Here is a 13094-nt window from a genome sequence, read left to right as displayed (position 1 = left end):
GGCTCCATGCTCAGCGGGAAGTCTGCTTAGGATTCTCTCTCTCCCCCCTCTCCCTCGGCCACCACACTTGCATAATGCACGCTCTCTCTCACTCTCACATAAATAAATAAAGCTTAAAAAAAAAACACAGAGTTTTTAAAAGTTGCAAAAAGTTTTAATAGTTTCAAGAGACCTGAGTTCTTGCCCTTTCTCTCACTTACTGACTCTGTGACCATAGACAAGTTATCAAATCACTCTATTCTTCAACTTCCTCCTCTGTAATATATTCTTACCTCCGCTGGCTGGCCAGTAAATTCACAAGTGTAGGTGGTATGCTATACGAGAGGCAAGTCTTTTATTAACACCACAAAGATCTCTGGCCCAATGAGTGGAATTCGATAGTAAATCTTGCTGCAAGTAATGATAATAATATTCTTACCCTTAATTCTTACCCTTACCTAACCCTTACCCTTATTTTACCCTTAATGTGAAGACTTAGAAGAGCCAACCTTAGTTTGATCCTTAGCACAGCATCTAGCACATGGTAATCACTCAACAAATGCTAGCTATGTAAATTTAAGTAAATGTATTTATTTCCCCTAAAATAACCTGGTTCTGCTAAGTTCCAGTACCGTTTTTTTCCTTTTCTTCTATTTACTAAAATTCCCAATCCTGCAGCTCCATCCTTTCACACAAGAATATACCAAACTTGATTAGGCACCTACTCACAGGCTTCCTCCCAGGCCCACTCTATGATGAAAGCACAGAGGTCGTTCATGTGTTCTTTTTTTGCACCACACTGGTGGTTTCCTTGCCATGCAGTACTCCCAAGGAGATGTCCTCAAGTCTCAGAGCAGAGACTGCACTTGCAGACCCTTCACATGTAAGGAACCTTGAGATGACCCCATTTAGTATAGTCACCAGATTGCATCATTTTGTTTTCTGAATTATAACAGGCCTTGGTTAACTGGGACCCAGTGGATCAAACAGTGCTTGCCAATGAGCAGGTGGATGAACATGGCTGTTCGTGGCGTTCTGGAGCAAAGGTGGAACAGAAGTACCTCCGACAATGGTTTATTAAGACAACTGCCTATGCAAAGGTGAGTATCCACCTAGTGCCTGCCCCCTGCCCCAGTAATACCGTCTGTGTTGGGAGGTAACACCAAGGTCTTCTGGGTCTTAGAGAGCCTCGCTGTTGGGAATAATCTCCAGGAAGGGCTCTTGGAGCTGTGGGTGTGTAGACTGGAAGCATGTGAGCCTTAGGGTCACTCATTGAGAAGGCAATGGGTTTGGGTATTTTCAAGGTAAGTCAAGAATGGTACCTAGAGGTCATGGTTGGCCATTGTTTTGCTGACCTTTCAACACACTCAGTCATTGTGCTGCCATAGAGGCAAAAAAACATTCAACTTTGCAATTATATCAGCAATATAGTTAGAAAGGAAAAAAGTATCTTCATCTGTATAATACTAATAAAACCTCCAGAAAGAGTAGGACATTTCAGAAGGTCCAGAGAATACCATCTAAAAGGAGTGAAGAGGGGTGCCTTGGTGGCTCAATCAGCTGAGCGTCTGCCTTGGGCTCAGGTCATGATCCCAGGGTCCTGGGATCAAGTCCTAGATTGGGCTCCCTGCTCAGTGGGGAGTCTGCTTCTCCCTCTCCCTGCTTGTGCACTCTCTGTCTCTCTTTCACTCTATCTCAAATAAATAAATCTTAAAATAAAATAAAGGGAGTGAAGAGATGGTCGATCTCCATGAAGGAAAGTCAGAGTGTAAATGAACTAAACCAGGAGCCGAAGCTCTGATTTTGACTCTTGTTGCATCCCTAATTAATACTGTAAGCGGTGTGAGTCAAGAGGCTTCATTTTCTCATCAATAAAAGGAGACGGTGGGACCAAGTGGTTTTTAAGGTGCTTTCTGGCTCTTTCTGTGTTCAGAAAAGTCAGCCATTGAAAGAAGAGGTTTTTTTATGAAATCACTGATAGCCTGAGCAGAAGAACTCATTCTGGGTATGCCAGAACCACTCTGTGCAAGATATACTTCAAGCTTACTGAGTTTCAGAATACGGAATTGAGAGATATTTCTCTAAAACTCCAGAGAGAAATGACTAGAGCAAATCAGGGATGCTCCCCATGGCAATCTGATAATCTCCAGGTTTTTTAGCTTACGACTGGACATAAACAGGATCTGAAAAGGTAAAGACCTCTTAACAGGCTACTGATGGTGTGCCATTCTAGTTCTTGCCCCATGGTAGTCACCATGAGAAGGACAGTTATACCCATCCATAGTAGCCCCTGGGGTGCTCTGTCAGAGAGAGGGTAGTGGGCTGAAATGGACTTTGGGTCAGATCCAATACTGTCTTCTTACATGCCAGGAAAGCACAAAGTTATAAATAACCTCTGATCAGTACAGAACTTTGCTGAATTAGAACCGCAGTACACCAACTCACAACACCAGTGCCATATGGATATATGACCTCCAGTTTTCTCACTCAAAAGACAGGTCTTAAATGAGGTAGTTTTCCCATTATAGGTTGTTCAGAATGTAGCAGAGACTAGCATTTGTTCAGAATGTAGCAGAGACTAGCATATGGATTTGGCAAACTACCCATTAGAACTTGTTAACACAGTGCCTTGCTCCTTTGAAACACACGGTAATATCAAGAGACTGATTGAGAAAAACAAAGCTGAGGACATTGTTTCCATAACATCCCAGGCAGTGGGAGCCCCTATCTGCTGACAGCCTAGGTCCGCTGCATTACCAGGAGGGAAGCCAGGTCATCTCCAGATGACTCTGTGATAGGCATTGTGGGAAAGGTCATCTAATTAGGTCTTTTTTTTTTTTTTTTTTTTTGACCTCTGCCTCCAGCTGGGAATGTTATAACCTAACTGAGGGACATTATTCTTTAAATTGTCAGCTGTGAATTTTCAGCTGTTCAGCAGAAATGGTTAGTTACCATGGTGATTCACCTGGTTCTTGCTGAACTCCTGTGCAGATTTATTGAAAAAGCTGTCTCTAGAGGTCAGCACTTGGTTTGCCCTGAAAATCAGGAGAAGAGGGAGTGGCATGGGAGTGGTAAGGGCGAGCAGAAATCGATGTACACTGTAAGTCCTTGGCTGGAGGCTACACATGCACAAAAGCAAGACTCCAGAAGCTCTAACAGAAAATGATCACAGTGAGACAGGGGAGATCAGATACCAGAAGACTGCACAGTGCTCAGAGATTTTGGAGTCATGGTCCAGCCAGAAGTCTGCAGTTGAGACTCCCAAAAGGCCATATGTTAGAGGTATGGATGACATCCTAGGACCAAGACAAAATCAGAATAGACTCAACTTACTAAAGAATAAAAGTCAACCCGACAAGTTTCGAAAGGAGCTTTCAAGACAAAAGTCAGCAACAAAAGGGAGACAACATAATCCAGACTTTGTACATAGTTTTTATCTGCATGTTCCACATATAATTTAAAAAATACTAGACTTGGGAAAAATTGAGTAATTGTGGCCCATCAAGAGAAAAAAAAGGGAGAAGGGGCAGCCCAGTAGAAATAAATTCTGAGATGACCCAGATGTTAGAATTAGGAGATAGAGCCAGAGACATCTGTTATATAAATAGTCTGGGACTTAAAGGAAAAGATGGTCATGATGAGTGAACAGATGGTGAATCTCAGAAGAGAACTGGAAACTATTAAAAAAAAAACTGGAAATCTAGAACAGAAAAGTACAATATCTGAAATAGAAAATCACTGTTTGGGCTTCAGAGGGATGAGTAAGGGTTAAATAAAGCCACAGACTGGAGGAGAGCTCCTTCATATGGGGAACGTCATGTGGTGGCCCTGAAGTAGAAACGTATGTAATAATTTTGAGAAACTGAAAGAATGACAGGAGAACTGCAACAGGAAGCCAAGAGGAGAGATTCAGCAGGGCTGGAAAATCTGGAGAGGGAGTTAGGAGCCAGATCAGCCAAAGCCCTTTAGGTCTTCAGGAATTTGGGCTGTCTCATGGGGGCCGTGGGAAACCACAGGTAATGGATTTGAAATTTCAAAGATCAAATGAGATAAGACATCTACCTTAAAACCTAGTATGATAGAAATAGTGTTGGGATCCCTGGGTGGCGCAGCGGTTTGGCGCCTGCCTTTGGCCCAGGGCGCGATCCTGGAGACCCGGGATCGAATCCCACATCGGGCTCCCGGTGCATGGAGCCTGCTTCTCCCTCCGCCTGTGTCTCTGCCTCTCTCTCTCTCTCTCTGTGACTATCATAAATAAATAAAAATTAAAAAAAAAAATTAAAAAAAAAAAAGAAATAGTGTTGAATCAGGGAGGAGGTCCTGCTATAGAGAGAAGATGAGGTGTCAGATCAGTTAGTAATGCTCTCAGCAGCAAGTAACTAAAAACTTGAGTTAGTGGTAGCTTAAACAAACAGGAGTTGACTTTTCCCACATGAGAAGGCCCAAGTTGCTGGGACTGCACCGGGATTGGGCTTTCAGCTGGCATCTCGGTGGTTCTCTTAGCCCTTCCTTCCTGCCTATCACCTCTTGGTTGTAAGATGGCTGTTGCAGCTTCAGACATCCTATTCAAGACAAAAAGAGACAGAAGGGGCAGTGTGAGTGACTTTCTTTTACCTGGAAAGCAAGAACTTTCCCACAAACCCCCAACAAAATTCCACTGATGTCCTGTTAGCTCCAGTTGTGTCATGTGGCTACTGCCCGGTTTCTTTTTTTCTTTTCTTTTCTTTCTTTTTTTTTTTTTTTTTTTTTTTGAGATTTTATTTATTCATGAGAGAGGCAGAGACACAGGCAGAGGGAGAAGCAGGCCCTCTGCGGGGAGTTCAGTGTGGGACTTGATCTCAGGACCCTGGGATCATGCCCTGAGCCAAAGGCAGATGCTCAACCACTGAGCCACCCAGGTGTCCCTACTCTCCAGTTTCAAAGGAGACTAGGAAAGCAGGCTTGGGCTCCCTTTTTTTTTTTTTTTTTTTTTTTTAAGCTTCTTTAGTCAAGCTGTTTGAGGGAAGGGAAGGGCCAGTTAGTGCTGGGATGGCCCGTGAGCTGTGCCCACCACAGTCATCTTTAGAGCTTTGTGTCTGCATCTGGTTTTGCTGGGGAGTGTGGCTGTGCGGGGGCCCTCCTTTCACTCACTCACCTTCCAGATTAGCAAGACGAGGCCCAATGTGAAAATTAGAGGGAACCCTGAAATGCAGAAATCCCTTTTTAAGCCTCTTCTGTGATGTTACTAGATTTTTCTCCCCTTACCTCCCCACCCAGTCTTGCTAGGACTCTTTTGCTTTGTGAAATGTTAAGAAAACTTGCAGTAGGAGTATCAAAAGCACATGAATTAGTCTTGGCAGAGGTGTGTGGGAGGTATCCTGTGGGCAGCACCATGAGGTGAGAGCAAGGGGAGGAGCAGGGATTGCAGACCTCCCCACAGAAAGAAGAGATTCAGGGTCTGAGCGAACGCCTCAGCTCCTCCCAGCTGGGTGACAGTTGGAAGGTGAGACAAAGACCTGGCTTCCCATTTGAACTTTTCTAACAGATCTGCAGTTTTGATTTCTGTGGCTGCCTCCTGTAGCCCCCAGATGCTGCCTCCCAGAGGCCCTCAGCTCCTGGGGCACTGTACATAGGTTCCCCTTTGGCAGTAAGATGGGCATCATCATGCCGTCATGGTGCTTAGTCAGCCACCACCCTAGATTGGTGGGTATACCATCCAAGTGTTCAGGAATTACCTGGTAGCTGCTAGAATATCAAAGTCTATCTTCTCTTCCCATTTCCTACCTGCTTGCCCATGATCTGATCAGATCTGATCAGTGCTCAGGCTTCATACAGACACCATCTTACTTAACCCTCATGTTATTCCCCCTGAGGGCTGGGGTGCCTGTTATCCCCATTTTAGTGAAAAGGAAACCAAGGCTCCCACTGGTAATAAGTAATAGCACTGGGGTTCAAGTCCAAGTGCTGGAGCTTGTGGCTGGCAGTCTGTATCACATCTCAGGGAGTGAATTCATTCATTCTTTCCCCAGATGTTACCGAGCGCCCGGCCAGACCTGAGCTAGATGCCCACAGGGAGCATGGAGGCTAGTGCAGGAGATGGGCTCAGGTTGAGGGGGCACAGCACAATAGGATCCCTGTGACAACACAGGTGAGCACCAGGGAGGGGGTGAGGAGGATCTCCAGGAAGTGATGAAGGATGGGAAGTGCAGAATGTCTCTCAGAGAACATTTTATTGCCTTCCAGACGTGCGGGAAACTTCATGTCTCACAGGTATTTGCAAGTAGAATTTCTGCTGGCAAGAAGCAGCCAGGCAACAATGTGCCCTCATGAAATTGGGGAGCCCTCGAGAAATCAGGGAAAATGAAAGGGAGTAGCCTCCATGCCCCTGCCCCCTTGCACCTCTGCCCCAATTTCATGCTGGGGCCTGCTTCTTCACAGGTGGGTGGAGGCCCAGATGAAAGGTGGGCTGAGGAGGCCAAGTTTCTGGGAACCGAGAGGGGAGGGACAGGTGAGACACGTTTAATGAGCTGTCTGCTTCTCTGCAGGGCTTTTGGGATAAAAAGCAGTGAGGACACTGGCCAGGGCCACATTTAATGATGATGCTTGGGCTTATCTAATGTGAGGGTTGGCTCTTAAAAGCCCTGTGGCTTTAAAGCTATTATGGCATCATCCCTGCCATGCCTCTTGGTGCTCACCAGGCCTGGAAAGGTGGCCTTATGCCTCTCTGCTTGTCAAAACAAAATATGTTCTCAGCTCCTGAGTGGTAAGAGTAGCTGAACCCTTGCAGGCTCCAGACCCCTGAACTCTGAGAGCAGCGCTCAGGGGCACCCTCTGAGTGCGAGCTTCCTTCTAGACTTCTCCCCCTGCCCTGGCTGTCTCTTCTTTTGGAAGCCACAGACTCTGTTCTCATCCCTAAGATCTGGTTTTGACACCCTGTCTCACAAAACTAATTAGTTGTTAAATCTGCTCCTCCTTACATAATCTCTCTGACTTCTTTCTCTCCTCTGTATTCCCTGCCTCTCTAGGATCGTTCCTCTCCTAAGCTGTAAGGTGAACTCAATCCCCCACCTTCCATGCTGTTCCCTCTATACTCCTTGGGGTGATTGTCAGCCTTCTTACAGGGAGAGCTTCCCCTGAGCCCCCTGGAAGTCATTCTGGAGTGGAAGTGGGCAGGATCCAGGGGGTGCGGGAACAGGGCCGAAAGGAAAGCAGGTGCCTTGAGGCTGACAGCTCCCTGAAGTCCCCAAGCCTCCTGCTGCCTGGAGTGGGTCACAGCCACAGCTGGGGGTGACAGTGAGACTGCAAGGGGGATGGCTGGCTGGCTCCTCGCAGCCCTTGGTGGGAACTCTGCCCGGAAGGGTTCATCAGAGTTGATGCAGGGCAAGGGCCCTGGCTCCAGGGTTCAGGAACCCACAGTGTTTGTGGATGGTACCGAGATGACACTGGTAATTAGATTTCCTCTCCCTAGACACAGGGCCTTCCTGGCCACCTCTGGCAGGCCCTCTGCCAGTGCCTGATCACATCTGTGTGTGTTCTCCATCAGCTCCGTTCCCTGTGAGCCCTCCTCTCCCTTTTCCTGGTGCCTTGCAGTCTGGGAACTGAGGACAGTTGTGCCTGCACAGCCTGCCCAAAGCACTTCTGAAGCGGACACACGGGGTCCTAGTCAGTGTGCACGCTTGACAAACAAGAAGCTTCCATTTCTGTGTTGTTTGGGGGGTTTTGTATCTAACATAGAAGGAATGACTGCAAAGGGAAAAATGAGAGAAATAAATACCATTGACCCATGAATAACATGGTTCAGGGGTGCTGACCGCTGCCCCCTCTCCATGCAGTTGAATATTCACAGATAACTTTTGAGTCCCCAGAAATCTAACTAGTCATAACCTACTGTTGACCAGAGAGACCTAACATCACAGAAACAGTCGATAAACACATATTTTGTGGGTTGTATGTATTATATACTGTAGTCTTACAATGAAGATACCTAGAGAAGAGGAAATGCCAGGAGGAAAGAAAATCATAGGGAAGGGGCACCTGGGTGGCTCAGTGGTTGAGCGTCTGCCTTTGGCTGAGGTCATGATCTCAGAGTCCTGGGATTGAGTCTGTGTTGAGCTCCCAACAGGGAGCCTGCTTCTCCCTCTGCACCTGGGTGGCTCAGTGGTTGAGCGTCTGCCTTTGGCTGAGGTCATGATCTCAGAGTCCTGGGATTCAGTCTATGTCAGGCTCCCTGCTGGGAGCCTGCTTCTCCCTCTGCCTGTGTCTCGCATGAATAAATAAAATCTTTAAAAAGAAAAAAAAATCATAGGGAAGAGAAAATACATTTATGGTGCTGTACTGTGTGGACCTGTACAGTTCAAACCCATGATGTTCAAGGGTCAACCTATACTTCTTCGGTTATACTGAAAATGAAATAAATTGTAGATCTGAATAGGAAAAAATGAAGGCAAAACTAAACATGTTGTCTTGCTCTTAAACCCTGAGTGGGCTTTCTGAGCTCCTGGCCAGATCCGTTGGGGTGTAAGAACCTCTTTCCTTCTCAAAGTGTTAACTGGACCCCATGAGAATAAAGGGCTTTGTTATCACCTTGTTGTGGGGGTCTATGGGTATGCCAGAGAGGGTTGCTGAGTGTAGTTACCAGTGAACCCCTTTAGCTTAGGGAGACATTTGGGTTTTAAAGATTGATTTAAATTTTTTGAGAGAGGGATGCCTGGGTGGCTCAGCGGTTGAGTTGAGTTTCTGTCTTCAGCTTAGGGCGTGATCCCAGGGTCTGGGGTTGAGTCCTGCATCAGGCTCCCCACAGGGAGCCTGCTTCTCCCTCTGCCTGTGTCTCTGCTTCTCTCTGTGTGTCTCTCATGAATAAATAAAAATCTTAAGAAAAAAAAAAAAAACAACTCATTCATTTGAGAGAGAGAGAGAGCACATGCACATGACTGAGGAGAGGGGCAGAGGGAGAGGGAGGGAAAATCTCAAGCAGACTCCCCAGTGAGCTTGGAGCCCGACCCAGGGCTTGATCCCATGACCCTGAGATCATGACCTGAGCCAAAGTGAGGCATAAACAACTGAGATGCCCAGGTACCCCAACATTTGGATTTTAAAGCTAGAAGAAACTTGAGCAAACAGTGCATAGGCTCCCCCACATTTAGCCCACAGTCTCTCGTGCTTTTTAAATCCCTGCCCTGATCTGAAAAACATAAATGCAAAAAAAAAAAAAAAAAAACCTCATTATTTTGAAATTACAAAATCAGTATGCAATCTAAAGACAAATTAAAAGGATCGGGCATTGCTTGTTCTTTAGCAGCATACATCCTGCCCCCCCTCCTACTCCCCTGGGGGCTCGTGGCGTCCTTGAAAATGACAGACCTGGCCCATTCCTCATTTTAAAACTAGGCTCCCAAGCCCAAGAAAGCCAGCACCCAATATGGGTTTCCTGAGAGCCAGGTCTGCGTGCTTTCCACCAGCTCTTGAGCACGGGTTCCCAAGCAACCAGGCATTTCTGAGCACTCCGTGCAGTCAGAGGGCAGGTATTGGCAGGAAGGCCAGACATTAGCACAGTAGGAAGTGTAATAAGGGCAGGGGCAGGGCATAGGTGGCCAGGTAATGGCAAGGACAGTGGTTGCAAGTTTTCTAGCTTGTTCTTGATGGAATTGGTTTGCTGGCCTCTAACCTGAAACTGTGTCTTTTTGTGTCATATCTCTCCTCCAACGTCCTGCCCTTACCCTAGACCTTTGGAGCCTGGCTGCTTGGGGAACAAGGACACTGATCCTGTGGCTGCCGTGCTGTGAGGGAAACAGGCATTAACAGCCATATCCATAATCATATGATAGTGCTTTGTTATTCAAAATAAATGTCCTTCTTAGAGAGGAAAACAATTTTCCACAGTATCTTTCCATTTCTCTCTGTTTTGTTTACTATTCCACGGTGGCTAATTTTGAGTGTCAGATTTGCTCGAAATAAAGATTTAATCCTTTCTAGAATGGTAATAAGTTGTGAACTCTGGCAAAATGCACACTCTGGTAGTTTAAAAAGAGTAGACTAACAGCATGATCTTAACTACATGAAGATCCCATGAGTACCCACAACCCTAGTACATTTTATCAGCTGCAACACGTGACTGGCATTACATCTTTTGTTCCATAAGAAAGAAAAATGGTGTCAAAGGCACCATTGATTATAAGACAGGTCCCAGTTTCAGCATTTGTGGGGAAAATATGCATCTTTGGGGCACCTGGGTGGCTCAGTCGGTTAAGCATCCAACTCTTGATGTTGGTCATGATCTCAGGGTCATGGGATCGAGCCCTGTATCTGACTCCATGCTCAGCAGGGAGTCTGCTTGAAATTCTCTCTCCCTCTGCCCCTCCCCCCGCTTATTCTCTCTCTCTCTCTCTCTCTCTCTCTCCCTCTCAAATAAATAAATAAATAAATAAATAAATATCTTTAAAAGGAAGGAAGGAAGAAAGAAAATATGTATCTTTGAATCAGTGGAAGATGAGGTATTAGTAGGATGGAAAGCCATGGAATAAAATATTAATAGTGACCTCCCTAGGTATTTATATTGATTGTGGGAAACTTGTTCTTCATCCTTCATATTTTCCAGAATGATTATCATCATTTTAGTAATCATAAACCAAAACACCTGATAGCAGGGTTATGTCAGCATTTATTTACATATCTTCTGTAGACCCGAGTGCCTCGGAAGGGATGGTCTTATGTTCCTGCAAGTTTTCAATTTACAGGCAGGCTTCCAACTTGAAGGTAATTGAGCGGAATGTCCCGTGAGACTGCTGTCCCCATTTTTTTTTTCCCTCCCTTATTAGACCAATAAAAGCTTTCAGTCTTGCTCCCGAGACTCTGCTTTCCCAGAACAAAAGCACCTTTCCAGACAAGGGTAGCCCAGAGCTACAGATTGGGCTGAGTGCATGGTGTGGCTGTTTCACTGCTTGCTCCCCCTCTTGCGGGGTACAGGATAGCCTTGGTTGTGTCCTTTCCATCCAGGGGCAGGGAGGTGACCTGAGTGGCCCCTGGGAATCAGAAGCAGCCTCATCCAGATAGATGACTGTCACCAGGAGATCCTGTCCTATCATCTACATTCTTAGGGGCATGGTGGTGACATTTTAGAACCTGTGGTCAGCACCTCTTGGAAGTTCATGGAATTAGAACTGTTCTGAGAGAGCAGTGGTTTGCTTGGGTCTGAAGTGGGGGGGAAAAGACTGCTAGGTGTGGCCTGAGTGAACGTATGCATACAGGAATCAGAGATTACCCAGAATGGCTGCCACCATGCTTCCGGGTCTCCCTCCCCACATGCATCCCTGGTGGTTGCACCCAGAAAGCCCTTCCTTCTGTCCAGCTGCTTGGAAGCTATTTAATAGTACTTGGTGTGTTTCTCTCTTTGACTAGGCCTTGAGATGCACACTCAGTGTTTGTGTGGGCTGCTTGACGGCTCTCCTCCTCTTACCCTCGTGGCCCCAGAAATGCACGCCTTGTTGGCAAGTTGTGTATCATCAGTAGGATGCCTTGCTCAGTACTGATTATCTCCCTTCTGGGTTAACAACACCTTCTCTGGAATTGAGACTCTTGGATAGCACAGCTGTCTTTGCAAATAAATGTTTTGCCTTGAGATGCCACAACAAATGGATTTTGCTAGAAATACATATCACCTTCAGAAGAGGGGTGAAAGTACAGCTGTCAGAGGGAAGTGAACAAGGTAAACATGCCAAGTGAGCTTTGTAATGCAGAAGTCCTTGTGGGAGACTTCATGCCAGAGTCAACACAGGAGAAGGAGACTAGACTGCGGGAGAGCTTATCCCTCTAGAATATTCTAGACAGGACATCTGGAGTTTCTGTAAGCATCTTACTGCCTTCAGCATTTATTTTCCTTTATTACACCTCAAATGTACGCTGATACACTGTGTCTTTGGAGTGACTGCATTGAAATGATCTCAAAAACAAAAAGAATAAGGACATCTTGGCCACAAGATTTAGTTTTAGAAAAAAGTACATATGAATTATAATTCAAACATAATTGCTACTCAAATCCCACTGATTCAGAACTAGGCTAAATGTTGAGACTCTAAAAAGTGTCCATTTTAATTAAATCTTGTCATTAAGTCTTTCTCTTCTATTCTGCCTCCAATCTGTGTCCAGCTCTCTGGGCTCCAGTTTCTGAACTCTCTCCCTTAGTAGCTAATAAATCCACTTTATTTCTCAGTTTGCCTAAACCATTTTTTTAAAGTTTTTTTTTTTTTTTTTTTTTTTTTTTTTTTTTTTTAACCAAGGTCTTCTAAAGTGTATCATGTTTTTAAAACCACTTCTTCTGGAATTTTTATTTGTGGGCCTGCTGTGCCTTGTTCTTAATGCTTTAGCCCACGTACTGTCCTCTCTTGGGAGGTATGGATTTATTCCTGGCATTATTTCTGCTTCTTTGAAGAAAGAGGCAGATTAGCCATGTTATATTTAATTCTCTTTTTATCCCCAGCTTTTTCGTTTTAATCTCTGTCTTTTTTATTCCTATGTTTTGTATCCCCGAAGCTTTTTTGATCGGATGCATGCGTCAGCCCATCTCTTGTTGGTTCACGTTCTTAAACCCTGGCTCCTATTCAGACTCACTAATGTACAGTCCTGTTTCAGCTTCTTAAAGCATCTGCATTCAGTTGGTATACCTGTGGAGCAGCAATGGCAGTATTTTCAGACCTATCCTGGTGAAAATGATTGTAAGGGCCCTTTGCCAACCACAGTACTTCTGTGTATGCTGAGTAATAACCACAGGGAAATGGTAGTCTGACTTCAGGTAAGTATAGTATAGTCCTTATTTATAAAAATTGAGTAAGAAGCCCATTCATATGGTTAATTTTTCGGTTTTGTGGTTGGAAGAAGTTGTCTTTTGTTTAATTTACATAGAAATAACTGAAAATAGCACAGGGGTTCCAGGACAATAAGGAGACCTGGGTAATTCATTATTTGGAGTTTGCTGTTGACCTGGTTGAGTGAGTTGTTGTTTTGGTTTTTTTTTTTTTCCCCCATTTATCAAGCGAGGGGAGTTGAATAAACTAGTCGTTGCCAAACCGTGCCAAGCCTTAGGATTGATGGGGGGGCTCAGAGGAGAGAGCAGGGCATGTCCTGGGATAGTTCAGCTTCCCTCT

The 13094-nt window shown here is 45.3% G+C and overlaps 1 protein-coding gene across 3 annotated transcripts in view; it reads left to right on the top strand.

The window, feature by feature from the left end:
• LARS2 (leucyl-tRNA synthetase 2, mitochondrial) overlaps positions 1-13094 on the top strand; it is a 152789-nt gene that overhangs the window by 63476 nt on the left and 76219 nt on the right. For all 3 annotated transcript variants that reach the window (XM_025989262.2, XM_072721091.1, XM_072721092.1), the window contains exon 7: positions 936-1079. In XM_025989262.2, the coding sequence (XP_025845047.2) occupies positions 936-1079 (144 nt within the window). The remainder of the gene's footprint in view (positions 1-935; positions 1080-13094) is intronic.

Source organism: Vulpes vulpes, chromosome 9, assembly GCF_048418805.1.
Source record: "Vulpes vulpes isolate BD-2025 chromosome 9, VulVul3, whole genome shotgun sequence".
NCBI classification, from domain to species: Eukaryota; Metazoa; Chordata; class Mammalia; order Carnivora; family Canidae; genus Vulpes; species Vulpes vulpes.
This window is presented reverse-complemented; position numbering and strand designations above follow the sequence as displayed.